The 18,193-nt window shown below is 43.0% G+C and overlaps 1 protein-coding gene across 3 annotated transcripts in view; it reads left to right on the top strand.

The window, feature by feature from the left end:
* The window catches only part of htr2a (5-hydroxytryptamine receptor 2A), a 32,678-nt gene extending 15,914 nt beyond the window's left edge, over positions 1–16,764 (top strand). For 2 of the 3 annotated variants that reach the window (XR_009999676.1, XR_009999682.1), the window contains exon 2: positions 213–348. Coding sequence is in view for 1 of the 3 variants with exons in the window: in XM_003215346.4 (XP_003215394.3) it covers positions 213–413; positions 15,131–15,906 (977 nt within the window). In the remaining 2 variants the exon portion in view is untranslated. Of the gene's footprint in view, positions 1–212; positions 414–15,130 lie in introns of those variants that run through there. The other variant, XM_003215346.4, reaches the window with a different exon arrangement.
* The last annotated feature ends 1,429 nt before the right edge of the window (positions 16,765–18,193 follow it).

Below are 18,193 nucleotides of genomic sequence, written 5' to 3'. Positions count from 1 at the left end.
AACGGTTTAGCTCACTGTGCCACTAGGGGCTCCTGTTCCTTGCTGAAGAAAAGCCAATTAAACTCATGAAGTTGCCATAGATTAATAGGCGCCTTGAAGGCACAAGCATGTACAGACAGATTTAATTATTACTTAAATAATGGTAAATATCCAGTTAGCCCAGTCAAATTCTATACATACACATATCTGTTAATTCCTCTCCTTGCTTGCAGGATACGCATGGCCTCTGCCTGGAAATCTCTGTGCTATGTGGATATATTTAGATGTGCTTCTCTCCACTGCTTCCATTATGCATCTCTGCGCTATCTCCCTGGATCGCTATATTGCCATAAGAAGGCCCATCCATCACAGCCGTTTCAACTCAAGAACAAAAGCTTTTGCAAAAATAATTGCAGTTTGGACTATCTCCATAGGTGAGTAGAGCTCTATTTCCTTAGGTGATGCAAAAAAAGAGAAATTTGTCAACCACACTAGGCCAAGAAACGTAACCAGAAAAGGCAGTTAGGCCTCTTTTAGTTTTGTATTTCCACTGCTAATAGTAAAATAACACATGGGGAAGGGGTTCTCTTTTATTTTGAAAAGACAAGAAACACGGAGAAGCAACAATAGATGATATGATAGTATATCCTGCTACATTTCACAAATAACAACTGGGAAATGTGGCCAAACAACATTCATATGTGGTCAAGAAAGGAAAAGTCACTGATGGATAAGAGCAGATAATTTAGATTAGGCTGTAGTAGTTTACTTTTTGACCAAGACTAATAGAGTGCCACTTACTTTTCCTCTTTGAACACAGCTTGCAGCATCTGAGGACAAGGGAAGGAGTTAGAGGAGGAGAGAGAAACTGGAACATTTTAAGAGCAGCTGAAAGAGTGGGATGACAGAGGATTAATCAGGGCCAAATCAGGACAGTTGGAGGTTATGTGATAGAGGGCAAACCCTGTCCATTCTTGAACATGACTACAGAGCAGCGTTTCATAGAATCATAGAATAGTAGAGTTGGAAGAGACCTCATGGGCCATCCAGTCCAACCCCTTGCCAAGAAGCAGGAAATCGCATTCAAAGCACCTCCGACAGATGACCGGGGTCGGGACCCCTGGGGGGGGGGTTGGGAGGGGGTATCAGAGGGGTTGCCAAAGACCAGTATTTTTTGTTGGTCATGGGGGTTCTGTGTGGGAAGTTTGGCCCAATTCTATCGTTGGTGGGATTCAAGGGGCTCTTTGATTGTAGGTGAACTATAAATCCCAGCAACTACAACTCCTAAATGTCAAGGTCTATATTCCCCAAACTCCACCAGTGTTCACATTTGGGCATATTGAATCTTTGTGCCATGTTTGGTCCCAGATCCATCATTGTTTGAGTCCACAGTGCTCTTTAGATGTAGGTGAACTACAACTCCAAAACTCAAGGTCAATGCCCATCGAACCCTTCCAGTATTTTCTGTTGGTCATGGGAGTTCTGTGTGCCAAATTTGGTTCAGTTCCATCACTGGTGGAGTTCAGAATGATCTTAAATTATAGGTGAACTATAAATCCCAGCAGCTACAACTTCCAAATGACAAACTCAATCCCCCCCAACCCCACCAGTATTCAAATTTGGGCATATTGGGTATTTGTGTCAAATTTGGTTCAGTGAATGAAAATACAGTACATCCTGCATATCAGATATTTACATCACGATTCATAACAGTAGGAAAATTACAGTTATGAAGTTGCAACAAAAATAAGAAACAAAAGAACTAGAGAATTATGACCAAGATCTTTTTAACACTGGAAGGGGAAAAGCCTACTGAAGGACTTATTTGTTTAGTAGGAAGCAAGAAAGGCAAACATTTAAGGGGTTCGGACTAGAATAATTTTCTGTGGCAAATTGTTACCTACAGTAATAAGAGTTCTCCACTATGTGCAATACAGTGATTAAAGGTAGTTTTTTTAGTGTATGCCTTCCTTCTTCTCAGATTGTTCAAGATCATTAATAGTATCCCATATAAGTTAATTTCCCAATAAACAGCAAAAACATCAAGCAGATAGTAAAGAGGAAGATGGGGAATGGTGGTGGGGGAAGAGAAGGGATCTATGTTAATTGCTGTAATAACATGTTTCATGCATATGTCTATGTTTGATGTTTTTATCGTTTTGATGGTTTTAATCTACAGTTGCATGTTTTTGATTTAGATATGTGATATATATATATATATATATATATATATATATATATATATGGCATTGAATTTTGCCATTTATTATGTTGTAAACTACTTTGAGTTCCCCCATGGGTGGGAAAAGCGGTATAGAAATGCAGATTATTATTATTATTATTATTATTATTATTATTATTATTATTATTATTATTATTTAATTATCTTTATTCAAAGTTTTATATATAAAAAATGAAGAAAAGAAACATCTATATATATATATCTTGATAAGAAAATAGTATTTTTCCATCGAAAGTGGGGGAACATTTATTTTTGTTAGAAAGTAGGAAAAAAGAGTAGAGAGGAGAGAAAAAAGAATAAGAAAAAATAAAGACTAATAAAAAAATGTTTATATAAAAAACTTTTCTTTTCTTTTCTTTCTTTTTATTATTATTATTATTATTATTATTATTATTATTATTATTATTATTATTATTATTATTTTATGGCTGGGGGTCACCACAATATGAGGAATTGTATTAAGGGATCGCAGCATTAAGAAGGTTGAGAGCCACTGCTCCAGAGCTTGGTGTTTCAGCCATCAACTGAAGACATTTGTTTGTCAGATATTTTCCTGATTGTTAAAGTTGTCAGTTGTTCTTGGGTTTTAACACATTGTTTTTAATTTTCTGTTTCCTCTCACTTACAGTTTGCATCATATTTGGTTTTATGATAAATCACGTTGAGAATTTTTAAGTGAAAAGTGATATTCAAATGCCGAAGAATAAAATAGCCCAACAGGTTTGGTCTATATGAACTCTCTCAGACCAATGTTGTTGGCACTGTCAAAAAGCATTCTTCCAGGCTCCAACATTCAAGGGTCCTTTAGCGGTCAAAGTATGTATTGCTGGTGCCTGCCGTCGAGTACTGAAATATTTTAGCTACAGCGTATGGCTCCTGTTGCCAGGTAGTCAAACAATCAAAATATACCCTTCTGTTTCCTGTCATGTAGCAGTAAAGAATACTCTTGAAGTACATACCCTCAGTCCTGGTGGCTTCTTTCATCCCTGGAATGCAGAGGTATGGTTTATGTGAGCATAGACTGTGCCACTGAGGCCCCTTCCACCCAGCTGTATAAAATCCACATTGAACTGGATTATATGGCAATGTGGACTCAAGATAATCCAGTTCAAAGCAGGTATTGTGGATTATTTGCCTTGATATTCTGGGTTATATGGCTGTGTGGAAGGGCCCTGCTAGAAAGAGGTCACTTTTTAAAGGTCAAAGAAATAATAATTTCCATGCAGCAGTCTTTATTTACAGAAGGGATTCCTCTTGGAAATTCAACAATGCTTAGCACTGAAGCTTGATGAATGCCTCACAGTGGGCAATAGTAATAGGGTTAGAGCAGTAGTTCTCAATCTATGGGTCCCCAGATGTTTGGCTTTCAGCTTCCAGAAATCCTAATAGCTGGTAAACTGGCTGGGATTTCTGGGAGTTGTAGGCCAAAACTCCTGGGGACCCACAGGTTGAGAATCACTGGATTAGAGAGTTTGAGTGAGGTGAAGTGTCCTCCCTTCGTGGCTCCCCATCCTGACCCCACTACAAATGGCTACTCTTAGGGATGGTTCCTCACCTCCTCTCCTTCCCGTAAGTCCTCTCTCGACCGTCCAAGATATAGCTAGATTAGATCAGCACCCTGAGTAACCTTTCTATTTTACAATAGAATTCCTACAATGAACTTTGGTTTCTTTCTCCACGCCATTGACATGCTTGCTTCTTAAATCAAGACCTCTAACCACTACAAGCTCACATTGTCACTTTGATGATATACTCAACTTTTCTGATTCTTTTCGCCAGTACAGATCTCACTACCTTCTGTGTTGAGTGGTCAACTTCCATAGGATGGAGAGGGGGAAAGGGAGTAGAATAGAACATAAGACTGATATTGTGTAATAATAATAATAATAATAATAATAATAATAATAATAATAATAATAATAATAATAAATATTATTATTTCTTACCCACCTCTCCTCATGGCTTGAGATGGGTTACAACATTGCTAAAACACACAACCATCTAAAAACATTCTGTAAAATACACATATTAAAACACATTTCTACAAAATACATATTAAAATACATGCAACAAAGATTAACAATAAGACACAAGTTTAAAATTTGTTATTAAAATGTTATGGTTCAAGTTGTACTATATGGAGGAATGCAACCAGGCAAGTGATGAAGGTGAGTTAAATGGCCCCACTCTGCATGGTACATTCAATGGGTTGATTCTAGCTGACACACGCAACTAGATATAGACGGTTGAAACAAGCAAACCAACAAGAATTAAGCAATAGTGTTGTCGAGCAATTTAGAACAGTACTAGCTGTGCCCGGCCACGCATTGCTGTGGCGAAGTCTGGTGGTATGGGAAATAAAGTATTGAGGAATTGGTGGTAGTTAAGGTCAAGGGTAAAGGTTTTCCCCTGACATTAAGTCCAGTCATGTCTAATTCTGGGGGTTGGTGCTCATCTCCATTTCTAAGCCGGAGAGCCGGCGTTGTCCGTAGACTCCTCCAAGGTCATGTGGGATGACTGCATGGAGCGGCGTTACCTTCCTGCCGGAGCAGTACCTATTGATGCACTCAAATTTGCATGTTTTTGAACTTCTGGGTTGGCAGAAGCTGGGGCTAACAGTGGGGGCTCTCTCCGCTCCCCCAATTCAAACCTGTGGCCTTTCGGTCCAGAAGTTCAGCAGCTCAGCGCTTTAACACGCTGCGCCATCAGGGGATATTATTTCCTAAAGGTTGTGAATATACAATATTTCTGATTGGGTTTTTTTGTTTGCTGGAGGCAAGTATGAATGCTGCAATTAGGAAAAATGATTAGGATGTAATGGCCTTGCAGCTTTAAAGCCCGGCTGTTTCCTCCCTGAGTGAATTTTTTGTTGGGAGGTGTTAGCTGGCCCTGATTGTTTCCTGTCTGGAATTCCCTTGTTTACAGAGTGGTGTTCTTTGCGATATTTTATATGCTTCTACTGTCTGTGGCCCTGAGAAAACAGAGGATTTTCCAGACTTTGATGATGGGAATACTTTGTTGGGAGGTGTTAGCTGGCCCTGATTGTTTCCTGTGTGGGATTCCCCTGTTTATTTACTGTCCTGGTTTTAGAGATTATATTGTTCTGCATTATTCTATCCCAGTAATTATTTCATATTAAAGAAGAATCTCACTTATCCAACATTCGCTTATACAATGTTCTGGATTATCCAACGCAGTCTGCCTTTTCATAATCAATGTTTTTGTAGTCAGTGTTTTAAATTCATTGTGATATTTTAGTGGTAAATTTGTAAATACAGTACAGTAGAGTCTCACTTATCCAACATAAACGGGCCGGCAGAACGTTGGATAAGCGAATATGTTGGATAATGAGGAATTAAGGATAACCCTATTAAACATCAAATTAAGTTATGATTTTACAAATTAAGCACCAAAACATCATGTTAGACAACAAATTTGTCAGAAAAAGTAGTTCAGTACACAGTAATGCTATATAGTAATTACTGTATTTATGAATTTAGCACCAAAATATCATGATAGATTGAAAGCATTGACTACAAAAATGCGTTGGATAATCCAGAACGTTGGATAAGCGAGTGTTGGATAAGTGAGACTCTACTGTAATTACAACATAGCATTACTGCGCATGGAACTACTTTTTCTGTCAAATTTGTTGTATAATATGATGTTTTGGTGCTTAATTTGTATAACGATTACCTAATTTGATGTTTAATTGGCTTTTCCTGAATCCCTTCTTATTATCCAACATATTCACTTTTCCTGCCGGCCTGTTTACGTTGGATAAGTGAGACTCTACTGTATATTTCTAATCTTATATTATCTGCTCAGAACTGGATTATATGAGGCCTCTTTTGCACAGCTGGATAAAATGCACACTGAAGTGGATTATATGGCAGTGTGGAGTCAAGATAATCCAGTGCAAAGCAGATAATATAAGATTATAAATGGGTTATATAGCTGTGTGGAAGGGCCTTGAGTCTACACTGCCATATAATCCAGTGCAAATTAGATAATCTGTGGAAGAAGCCTAAGTGAGGCCTAAATCTGCCTGTCCCCTAACTGAAACCTGCCTGTCCCTTGGTTGCTAGGCAACCAAGTGGGCAGAGATTAGCCCTTTAAACTGGCAGCAAATGGATAAAAACAATTATTGCTCTCCCTCTAATTAGGACTTTATTTTTCTTTTCTTTTTGTTGTATCAACCTTGAGGCGTGGATGATGGGTTGTGTTGTCAAATTTTGAGGTTGGGGGGCCTGTACTTTTGTTGTTTTGTGAATTGCCGTGATGCCATCACTCTTTTATATATATAGATTGGACAGTGAGATCCAAACTGTGAGTTAGGCCTGGTGAGAATAGAAGCCAATAATTTCCAAATATAACTCACCAGGTTGAAGCAGAAGCCACCGAAGAATTTTATTTAATTTCAGCTGAAAGTGATGCCAGCCTGCGATAGTTCGCCAAAAATAGACTGGGATACATAACATAGCAAAGCACCTTAGTCCATTACATCGACCTGTACAAAGAGAATTAGGCCTTTGGAGGCCACGCCGGACCGGGTGGCCTCCATCAGTCTCAAAGAAAGCCGGGCCTTCTCTCTGGCATTGGAAGCCCTGTTGTTGTGGCAGACAGTCCCATCAGCTCTGTTTTCCTGCTTCTGGAACCCACACTGAACCAGGCAGCCTCTGAGCTATTTTCCAACTCGGTGGGCCTGCGTGAAGCGGTACCTCCAGGATCCTCAGTGTTGCAGCCTGCCATCTTTTTTTTTTGGTGTATGTGTGTGTGTGCGTAGATTAAAGACGGGAGTGAGAAAGTTTTAACTTAATTCAGGGAAACAGTGTTGACTGTGATAGGTAGCGGGTTTGTAAACCTGGTATTAATGTCATAGGAACTGATCACATAGGATTTGAGAGTACCTTGAGTTTATTGACTGGTAAATTGATGGTTTTAGAATGTGATTGATGGTTTGTGTATGTTGTAGTGTTGAGTGAAAGTTTTGACGGAAAGAGACAGTAGGAACGGGGTGATAACTTTGAAAGATTAGAGCAGTCTACTATAGGAAGGTTTTTTTTTGAGAAGGTAATAGGAAATGAGTTGGCAGGAAACTCCAGGGAAAGATGAACTCTTTCACTTACGTGATCTGTTGGGAAAATCGTTCAGTACCGTTTTGCAGCAGTTGGAGATACTGAACAAGAAACTTGGCCATCTTTTTAAAGGAATTTCCCTGATTGTGAAAAATCCTTCTCCTATAGACATCATAACAACTATACCAGCCAGTCTCATTAACTCGAATGAGGAATTAAGCACTCTGGAAGGCCAGGGAGGGATAAGGCTCAAGGAGCAGAAGGCAGTCAATAGGTCAGGTTCTGAAGTGGCTAGGGAGGGGGTGGGTTTTTATCTGGGGGAGAGGGTCTGGGGAGGGTCGATGGAAAGGAAACCAACAGTGTCCTGCAGAAGCCGAACAACGCGCTGCCCTCTGAATTGGTTGGACAATCTCTGGACACTTCCTGCAATTCACAACATCTTTTACGAACAAATAAGGTAGCAGTGGAAGTTTCAGATTCACTACTGAACAGAGACAGATGGACATCCAAGCGAGTGGTCCAGACATCTCTTTCACAAATTCTATCCATAAGCTGGTCGGAAGTGAAGATCAAGACTATTGACTGGCTCCGTAGAGAGTACCAATCCTGGAACCGCTCCATGTATCTTATTATTGGATTGAAAGATAAAATGTTAATGGAGGAATTGTTTTTGTGTGGGCCCAAATTACAACAGTGGGGCATCACTCTTAGGAGGGTATTAGTAGACCAATTGATTCGCCCCTTGGATATCGGGCTGAATATCGATATGCAAGATTCCCCAATTTTAAGCCATGCCTGTTCTACCTCCCAGTCCCACACTCAGACACCACTCTTGTTTAGTCCCCTTCCCATATCGGATGATGCCAAATCAGATGACTCCTTCTATCTCCCATTAGTGGAGAGATGCTCCCTTCTTAAACGAACAAGCACATTTGGAGGCTTCCCTTTTCAGGACAGCTGACTAGTCCCTTCAAACGGCACTTCCATTCAGCCATTCCATCAGGGGGAAGAGGGTTCTCATGGATGTGGCTCCATCGAGGTGGTGTGGGGGAGGAGAAAGAACGGTCACTATCGACCCAGGGAGAAGCGCAACAGAGTTTTTGTGACCCTGGAGAGGATTAGGTGTGGTAGTCTTCAGGACAGACCCCCCAACCTTAAGGTCCTGCTTTTGAACGCCAGATCCGCCAACGGTAAAACAGCTGTCATCCAGGATTTGATCCTGGATGAGGGGGCGGATCTGGCATGCATCACCGAGATGAGCTGGGAGGTGTGAATCTCACCCAGCTGTGTCCTCCGGGTTTCGGGGTGCATCAACAGGCCAGGGTTGGGGGGCGGGGAGGAGGAGTCGCGGTGATCTTTCGGCAGTCCATCGCCCTGATCAGATGCGCCGTACCGCAAACTTCGAGGTTCGAGTGTGTTTTCTTGAAGGTGGGAGCCCGAGACAGCTTGGGGATTCTGTTGGTGTACCGTCCACCCCGCGACCCAGTAGTCTCTCTGTCCGAGCTAGCAGAAGTGGTCTCTAATGTGGCCCTTGTCTCCCAACAACTTATAGTTTTGGGGGACTTTAACATTCATGCCGAGACCACATTGACAGGTGCAGCTCAGGATTTTATGGTTGCCATGACGACCATGGGGCTGTCTCAAGTTATATCTGGGCCCACACATCAGGTGGGACACACTTTGGACCTTGTTTTTATTGTGGACGGTAGGACAGTCAGAGTGGAAGAGCAAAATATTCTTCCATTGTCATGGTCTGACCATCATCTGATCTGTTTAAGTCTCACCGTGTCTTCTAACCTCCGCAGGGGTGGTGGACCCACTAAGATGGTCCGCCCCAGGAGGCTGATGGATCTGGATGGACTTCTTAGGTCTCTTGGGGATCTTCCTGTTCTGGAGACTGGCGATCCTGTCAATGTCCTGGCTGATCACTACAATAGTGAGCTGACAAGGGCATTGGACACGATCGCTCCCGAACGTCCCCTCTCACTGCGTAGAGTCGCGTCGACTCCTTGGTTCACTGAGGAGCTGGCTGTGATGAAGAGTGCGAGGAGGGGACTAGAGTACATCTGGAGGAAATCTCAGGATGTGTCTGACCAAGCACGGGCTAAAGCCGCTATTAAGGCTTACTCCGTGGCTTTGTGAGCAGCCAGGAAAGTTTTCACGACTGCCCGCATAGCGTCTGCGGCCAATAGGCCATCGGAGTTGTTTCGAGTTGTTGGGGAGCTCCTGCGGCCTCCTGAGACCCAGGGGCTTCCTGATGACTCAGCAACTCGGTGCAGCAATTTCGCGCACCACTTTGCAGGCAAAGTTGCTCAGATACGCCATGAGTTGGACTCCAGCTTAATTGTAGTTCCAGCGGAGGTAACCGAGGTACCTGTCTGTCCGATTTTGTGGGATTCTTTCCAGCTTGTTATTCCTGATGACGTGGAGGGGATTCTTGGGTCTGTGAGGGCGACCACTTGCGCTCTGGATCCTTGTCCCTCTTGGCTGGTTAAGCTGGCCAAAGAGGGGTTGTTGGATTGGTTTGTGGCTATAATAAACGCCTCCTTGGGTCAGGGGTCAGTTCCATCCTGCTTCAAGCAGGCGGTAGTAAAACCGCTACTAAAAAAGTCCTCGTTAGACCCATCTGTATGTAACAACTACAGACCAATTTCCAACCTCCCGTTTTTGGGCAAGGTTCTGGAGCGGGTGGTTGCCACGCAGCTCCAGGAGTTCCTCGATGACACTGATTTTCTGGACCGCTCGCAGTCTGGCTTCAGGCCTGGGCACAGCACCGAGACGGCTTTGGTCGCCTTGGTGGATGACCTCTGCAGGGAACTGGACAGGGGGAGTGTGACCCTGCTGGTTCTCTTGGACATCTCAGCGGCTTTCAATACCATCGACCATGGTATCCTTCTGGGGAGGCTCTCCGGGATGGGGCTCGGTGGCACAGTTCTTCAGTGGCTCCGGTCCTTCCTGGAGGGCTGTTCCCAGATGGTGAAGCTGGGGGACACCTGCTCGGACCCCTGGCCTTTGACCTGTGGGGTCCCGCAAGGGTCTATTTTATCCCCAATGCTTTTTAACATCTACATGAAACCGCTGGGAGAGGTCATCCGGAGTTTTGGAGGGTATTGCCATCTCTACGCAGATGACACGCAAATCCACTACTCATTCCCATCTGAATCCAAGGAAGCCCCTCGGATGCTGAACCAGTGCCTGGCCGTTGTGGCGGACTGGATGAGGAGGAACAAGCTGAGGATCAATCCTGACAAGACAGAGGCCCTCCTGGTCAGTTGCTCGTTGGATCGGGGTATTGGGTGGCAACCTGTGCTGGACGGGGTTGCACTCCCCCTGAAATCACAGGTCCGCAGTTTGGGGGTCCTCCTGGACTCAGCGCTGACGCTTGAGGCGCAGGTGTCGGCGGTAGCCGGGAGGGCTTTCGCACAACTGAAACTTGTACGCCAACTGCGACCATACCTCGTGAAGTCTGACTTGACCACGGTGGTCCATGCCTTAGTTACCTCTAGACTGGACTACTGTAATGCGCTCTACGTGGGGCTTCCCTTGAAGACGGCCCGGAAGTTACAATTAGTCCAACGCTCGGCTGCCAGATTAATAACGGGGGTGAGTTACAGGGAGAGATCTACTCCCTTGTTTAAGGAGCTCCACTGGCTGCCGTTCATCTTCCGGTCCCAATTCAAGGTGCAGACCATCATTTATAAGGCCCTAAACGGTTTGGGACCCACCTACCTTCGTGACCGTATCTCCTAGCATAAACCTGCCCAATCTCTCCAATCATCAGGGGAGGCCCTCCTGTCGCCACTGCCTATATCTCAGGCCTGCCTTGTGGGTACAAGGGAGAGGGCCTTTTCTGCTGTGGCCCCCCGACTGTGGAACTCACTGCCCATTGAAATCAGGCAAGCCCCCACCCTTTTAGCCTTTAGGAAAGATTTAAAAACATGGCTCTTCCGGTGTGCTTTCGGAGAGTAACTGTTCCTTGTTACTCCCCCCAACATTTATCCTCTAGACTGTTTTACTATCTGATGTCCCTGTCCCCTGAGGTTTTTATTTTTAACCTCTTCTCACCCCGAGTTTTAACTTAGTGTTCATGCGGCCCGCCCTTGTTATATTGCTTTTTTGACTTTGTGTTGTACTACACATTATTATCTATTGTATTGTTTAATTGTATTTTGATATGTTGGTTTTTTTTATATTTTGTTATATTGTATTGTCCTGGGCACGGCCCCATGTAAGCCGCCCCGAGTCCCCGTTGGGAAGATAGTGGCGGGGTATAAATAAAGTTTTATTATTATTATTATAAAGCACACACTTTTATACAGTTTTAGTTTGAATTTCCTACCTCCCGCCCACCGGCCAGCTCTGTGCTGAGTGGCTCAGATGTTAGAGAAGAAGGGGGAGCCACTGGGGGCCCCCTCCAATGAGGGCATGAGCCCCATCTGTGTCCTCACTCCCTCGCTGGCCAATGGGGTGTGTGTGGAGGTGCGGCAACAGGATAGACAAACAGTGAACAAGATTATAGGTGACTCAACGATGCTTGTGGATCCATTGTTTGATTTGGCCAGTTCCATGAATGGGAGTCTGACCCCTGCTGGCTTGTATCTCTTGTGGAAACAGGATCCGTGATGGGATTATATCTGTGACTCAAGATGTCAGGAAAAGGGTGGCTTTGTCAAGCCTTACCCCTCCCTTCCAGGAAGATGAGTCTTTTTAAGATGAATAGTTTTCAAAATGTCCAAAGGGGTTTCTCCCAGGTGGCCTGGGGAAAATCCATTGTGCACTGTAGATAGTGATATTCAGAATCCAAGGAGAGGAAGATGGCATTGTTCTGAGACAGTTCCATTTGCATGAGCCTGGGGAAAGCCAGTGACCCAGGTCGAGGCATGTTTGGCCAGAGTTCACAGCAAGGTCACTTTGCTTCAATTTGATATATACATACATGGAGGGAAAGACATTGCACAAGGAAATAATATTGGCAATAAGAAACAATGAATATAATATTATGATAGCGACATGCGAGGGAGCCCCAGATCTGGGGAGAATTTCCAGATAAATCCAACATCCCATGGGGCTGGGGAGACAAACACATGATTTCCATGGCCGTTTATCCAGGCTTCCACCCCTGGACGCGTTTCCATGGCGGAAACCTCTTTGGAAGGGGATCCCAGGATTTCCCTTCCAGCCCAGGCAGGCAAAGGGGCCAGGTTGGGGTACCCTGAAACTTGGAACGACGCAAGGAGAGGGGGTTACAGGAAGGGGGAAGGAAGGTCCCTGATACTTAGCCCATGGAGCTGGTTGAAAGAAAAAGCAGTGTGGAGGGTAAGTTATAGTTTCCCAAGGGTTTGTGCAGCCCGGAATGGGTGCTGGAGAGAGAGGGAGAGAGAGAGAGAGAGAGAGAGAGGGGGGGGCCTTTTGGGGCTCAAAGGGAGGGAAGAGGGAACCCCGAACCACAGAATCAGAAAGGAGAGATACATAGTAATACAGTAGAGTCTCACTTATCCAACATAAACGGGCCGGCAGAACGTTGGATAAGCGAATATGTTGGATAACAAGGAGAGATTAGGGAGAGGCCTATTAAACATCAAATTAGGTTATGATTTTACAAATTAAGCACCAAAACATCATGTTATACAACAAATTTGATAGAAAAAGCAGTTCAATACGCAGTAATGTTATGTTGTAATTACTGTATTTACGAATTTAGCACCAAAATATCACAATGTATTGAAAACATTGACTACAAAAATGCGTTGGATAATCCAGAATGTTGGATAAGCGAGGCTTGGATAAGTGAGACTCTACTGTACATGCAACAGTGAAAGAGGTCAAATACATTTTGTAATATGGTTTCCAGTAATACATTTTGTACCTTCTGCTATAAATATATGAAATGTAGGACATAAGCCTTGATTAAAATGTACACACTATCTAACATGGGAAGGGTCCTTGTTATTGTTATTGTGGTCTTTGCAAATTGACCAAGACATCCAGCCTGATGTCCTTGTCAAAACTATGAATTCCTTAAACCATTGGTCACCTTCAATCTCAACAGGACAAAATCCTTGTCCTCCATTCCTTTACTTCTCTGTTCAAAACAAAATAGATGAGATCATGCTTAAAAAAAACTCTAAAGCCCCTTCCACACAGCTGTACAATATCCACATTGAACTGAATTATATGGCAGTGTGGACTCAGATAACCCAATTCAAAGCAAACATTGTGGATTATCTGCCTTGATATTCTGGGTTATATGGCTGTGTGGAAGAGCCCTTACTGTCTTTCCTTTAAAACAAAAATATAGTAAGGGAAGTGAATGACAGCCTGTGCTCACAAACCTTGCCTCCTCAGAAGATTTCTGCAGATTTTAAGTTTTTAAATGTTTTAAAAACATTTTCCTTTATAATTTTATATATTAACAAAAGTCTGCCAAGAAAGGTATTCTGCAAACCCATGTTGCTTTTGATGAAACCCAAGTGGACACAATCAAGAAGATTGTGTTGGTTGTAAAACACTTAAGTTACTACCTTTTCCCAGTGCTATTGCATAGCAGGGCAGCGATAATGTAATGTTGACAGACTACAACTCCCAGCAGGTGATGGTGAAGAATGCTGTGGGTTGTAGTCCAACATTATCTGGAGGGCCACATGATTTCTACCCAGTTATTGTTAAAATCTGAATGAACACATTAGTACTGTTCTATTCCCCAGACGGAGGCCACTAGGACACAATAGAAAGATAGTCCATTTTATGTGGGAGGGGAGTTGAAGGAGGAAAACGATTTTCCCCATTTTTGCTGGTTATTCCCCCTCCCTACTTCCCATTTCATAAAGGAGGGTTGCTTCCACGATGGGGGCATGGATGCAGGGAATAACAGGAAAACAGGGGGAAATGGTTTTTCTCCTTCAACCCACCCCAACCCCCATAAAATGGATGGTCGTTCTCTATCTCCCCCTTATGGCCTCTGCCCAGATAATGGAGCAGTAGCAAAACATTGGGGTCCCTGGTGGCACAGTGTGTTAAAGCTGCTGAACTTGTGGACCAAAAGATCCCAGGTTCAAATCCCAGGAGCGGAATGAGCCCCTGCTGTTAGCCCCAGCTCCTGCCAACCTAGCAGTTCGAAAACATGTAAATGTGAGTAGATTAATAGGTACTCCTCCAGCGGGAAGGTAACGGTGTTCCATGCAGTCATGCCGGCCACATGACCTGGAGATGTCTATGGACAACGCTGGCTCTTCGGCTTAGAAATGGAGATGAGCACCAACCCCCAGAGTCAGTCACAACTGGATTTAACGTCAGGGGAAACCTTTACCTTTACCTAGCAAAATATTTGTAAAAGCTAGTATTAAATGAGACATGCCTCTTGCTTCAATGCAATACAGCTTGAACTTCTAAATTGTGGCATTCCAGTGAAATAGAAAATACATTAATGTTAAGAGACCACCTAATTTCTCCTTTTTATCTCATAGTGAGATTTATATTTCCATACCATGTGCTTATAGTGCAATGTATACATTTGTTATTCAAATAAATTTTAAGACATAGGTGTAAGACAAGTACTCTGGATCAAGATTTTCACGACTGCCTTCTTCTTTTCAGTTTAGTCACAACATGTCTTTATGGTAGATTAATTGTGTGAGCCCCCTTTTACACTACTATATAAAATCCAGGAAAGAAATGCCACAGAAGAGCTCACGCTCCTGAGAAAATGTCATTTATGAGGATAATAATGACTGTGCCCCAGTTCCGGTAATGTTATCAGTGTGCAGCAGTGACATGTTAAAAATATGACGACTATTCTTAGCTTTCCTTTTCCTTTTTGTAACCCAATCTCTAGGTATTTCAATGCCAGTTCCTGTGTTTGGGCTGCATGATGATTCCAAGGTTTTCAGGAATGGAAGCTGTCTGCTTGCAGATGAGAATTTTGTCTTAATTGGCTCTTTTGTGGCGTTTTTTATTCCATTGGTTATTATGTTGATCACCTACTTTTTAACCATTAAATCTCTCCAAAAAGAAGCCATGCTGTGCATGAATGACCTCCATTCCAGACCCAAATTTGCCTCATTCAGTTTCTTCCCCCAGAGTTCTCTTATTTCAAACAAATTCTTCCAGCGCTCTCTGAGCAAAGAGCCAGGAATCTCTGGAAAAAGGACAATGCAATCAATCAGCAACGAACAGAAAGCGTCCAAAGTACTTGGGATTGTCTTCTTCTTGTTTGTTGTGATGTGGTGTCCGTTTTTCATCACCAACGTCATGACAGTCATTTGCAAGGAGGCATGCAATAAAGAGGTCATTGAAAGGCTGCTTAACATTTTTGTCTGGATTGGGTACCTCTCTTCAGCTGTTAATCCGCTTGTATACACACTTTTCAACAAAACCTACCGGACTGCTTTTTCACGCTATATCAAATGTCACTACAGAGAGGAAAAGAAACCCTTGCAAATGTTCTTAGCCAACACCATCCCTGCCATAGCATGCAATTCAGGCCATCTTAAGAAGGAATCAGAACTGTTAGCCAAGGACATCTCTATAGTGAACCATGGAAGATATAATTTGAATGAGACTTTAAAGAGCAATGCCAGTCAAGAAAATGAAAAGGTTAGTTATTTGTGACTGCGTGAACCTGTCTGCAGCTGCCATGGCAACTCTGGGATGTTCCGCAAGGCATTTCCACCTAAGCTTTTCCAGCTTCGGGAGAACAGCTTGGAAGGCTCAGTATAATCAATTCTGTTCTGCTATCGATGGAAATCTGAATTTAGATGCCGTAATTGATGCCTATATGATGGCTGCCTGAACTGTTTGTGCCAGGTATCAAACAGACTCTGTGAACTTAACATCTCAAATAATGATCCTGAAAAATCATTTTCAACAGAAGTTACAGTCTCCTGTAATAAAAAAAATCTATTGGCTTTTAAAAATGTAAATATGTGGATCATCCATGAAATCTGCATGCAGGATATCAGTCCATATGAGAGGAAACATCAGAGAAAATGAAACAAAGAGACACTCTTGTCCCTTCTACACTGCCCTATATCCCAGAATCTGATCCCAGATTATCTGTTTATGCCATATTATGTGGCAGTGGAGACCGGGGCCCCTTCCACACACCTGAATAAAATCCCACATTTTCTGCTTTGAACTGGAATATATAGCAGTGTGGACTCAGATAACCCAGTTCAAAGAAGATATTGTAGGATTTTCTGCCCTGATATTTTGGGTTATAGGGCTGTGTGGAAGGACCCTCATATAGTTCAGTTCAAAGCAGATAATCTGGGGTCAGATCATGGGATATAGGGCAGTGTAGACCCAGCCTCTGAGAACCTGTCTCCATTCCTCTTGCTCCGCTTAGGTATATAGTGACTTGTGTAAGCATGGCTGCACATTTTTTCCAATTTCAATGTTTCTCCCCTACGGCTTTCTCCTTTTACTGTTAAGAGCAATTTTCCAAATAAAGTTGCGTAACTGTATGTATCTTTGGAATTACTACATTGCTTTTTTGCTATGTACAAGGATTACATGGGTGAAAATGTAAAACATGTCAAAATCTGAACCTACAAAATGTTTCACCCAGGACTCAGGAAAGCAGAGCCAAAACCTTCATAGGCGAATGCTCTGGAAAGCACCAGGGAGATTGCAGCAGATAATAAAAAATTGAGATGTTAACATTCATTTTGAAATCAGTATTTATAACCATCAAGTTTAGTTTGTTCCACACTCTGTTCATCTTTGATAGAGGTAAATAAGACTGATTAAAAAAATAGAAAGCTTATTTAGCAAATAAACATGTTCCAGGTTTCCTTCAGCCTCCAGGTGAAGTTAGGCCGTAGGATATTTTTAGAAAGGTTAGACTGTTGACAACTCATTGCAGCAAGGCACAAAAGTGTTTTTAGTAATTTGTCCCTGTGGGACTTACAATATTGATGAAAATGTTAATTCAGCTTTAGTTCTGCCACTTGAGAACAGCCGCAGAACGGTTCCAGGGCAGCTGTGTGTTCAAGGTTCAGGAAAGTGTTCCCCACACCAATTATCATACAAAGCTATCTGTCCCACCGCTTCATCAGGACGCTGACCTGCAGCACTTTCCTTAAATAAGAAGGAAGCTGGAAAAGTGTTAGGTTTCAGACATATGCAATTTCTGCTAGCTGCTGTCCTGTGTGAACAACCCAGACATCTGAGAGGGGTCTCCGTGAACAGTGAGTCCTTCCATCATATAGCCACTTTGCCGGGGGTGGGGGTGGGTGTTTTTAATTACTTGTTCATAAATTTTGTTTTGTTATATGGTAGACTCAGGGCCCTTCCACAACAGCCCTATATCTCAGAATATCAAGGCAGACAATCCTTGATATTCTGGGATATAGAGCCGTGTGGAAATGCCCTGTTAAACATGCAGGATAAATGTCATTTCTGCCTAATGCCACATATCATATCATATTATAAACCCTGTATTGACTTGGGACCTTATCACATTAGATAATTTTCCTGTTTCTAGACGCTGCTAAATTGAAGTCCCTCAGTTGCCATCACATGACGCAAACCTCCTTCCGGTGGTTGCCTGATGGTCCCCAGCGCTTTCATTCAAAAAATGTGTGTTATGCAGAGCCAGTAGTCTACCAGCTCCAGCCGCCTGTGTGTGCCTAGATGCGGGAAAAATCATGGATTTTCCCATGTGATGGCAACTGGTCATTTTCGTTTTATGACGTCAGTTGAATAAATGTGATGATAGAGAATTAATTATGCCAATGAACACTAATGGCAAGGTCCGGATCAACCCGAATCAATCCGCATTATTCGTCTAACTCAGTGGTTCCAAACCTGTGGGTCCCCAGGTGTTTTAGCCTTCAACTCCCTGAAATCCTAACAGCAGGTAAACTGGCAGGGATTTCTGGGAGTTGTAGGCCAA

The sequence above is a fragment of the Anolis carolinensis genome, chromosome 1 (genome assembly GCF_035594765.1).
Source record: "Anolis carolinensis isolate JA03-04 chromosome 1, rAnoCar3.1.pri, whole genome shotgun sequence".
Classification (NCBI taxonomy): Eukaryota; Metazoa; Chordata; class Lepidosauria; order Squamata; family Dactyloidae; genus Anolis; species Anolis carolinensis.
Note: the sequence above shows the minus strand (reverse complement) of the source record. Positions and strands in the feature narration are given on the sequence as shown.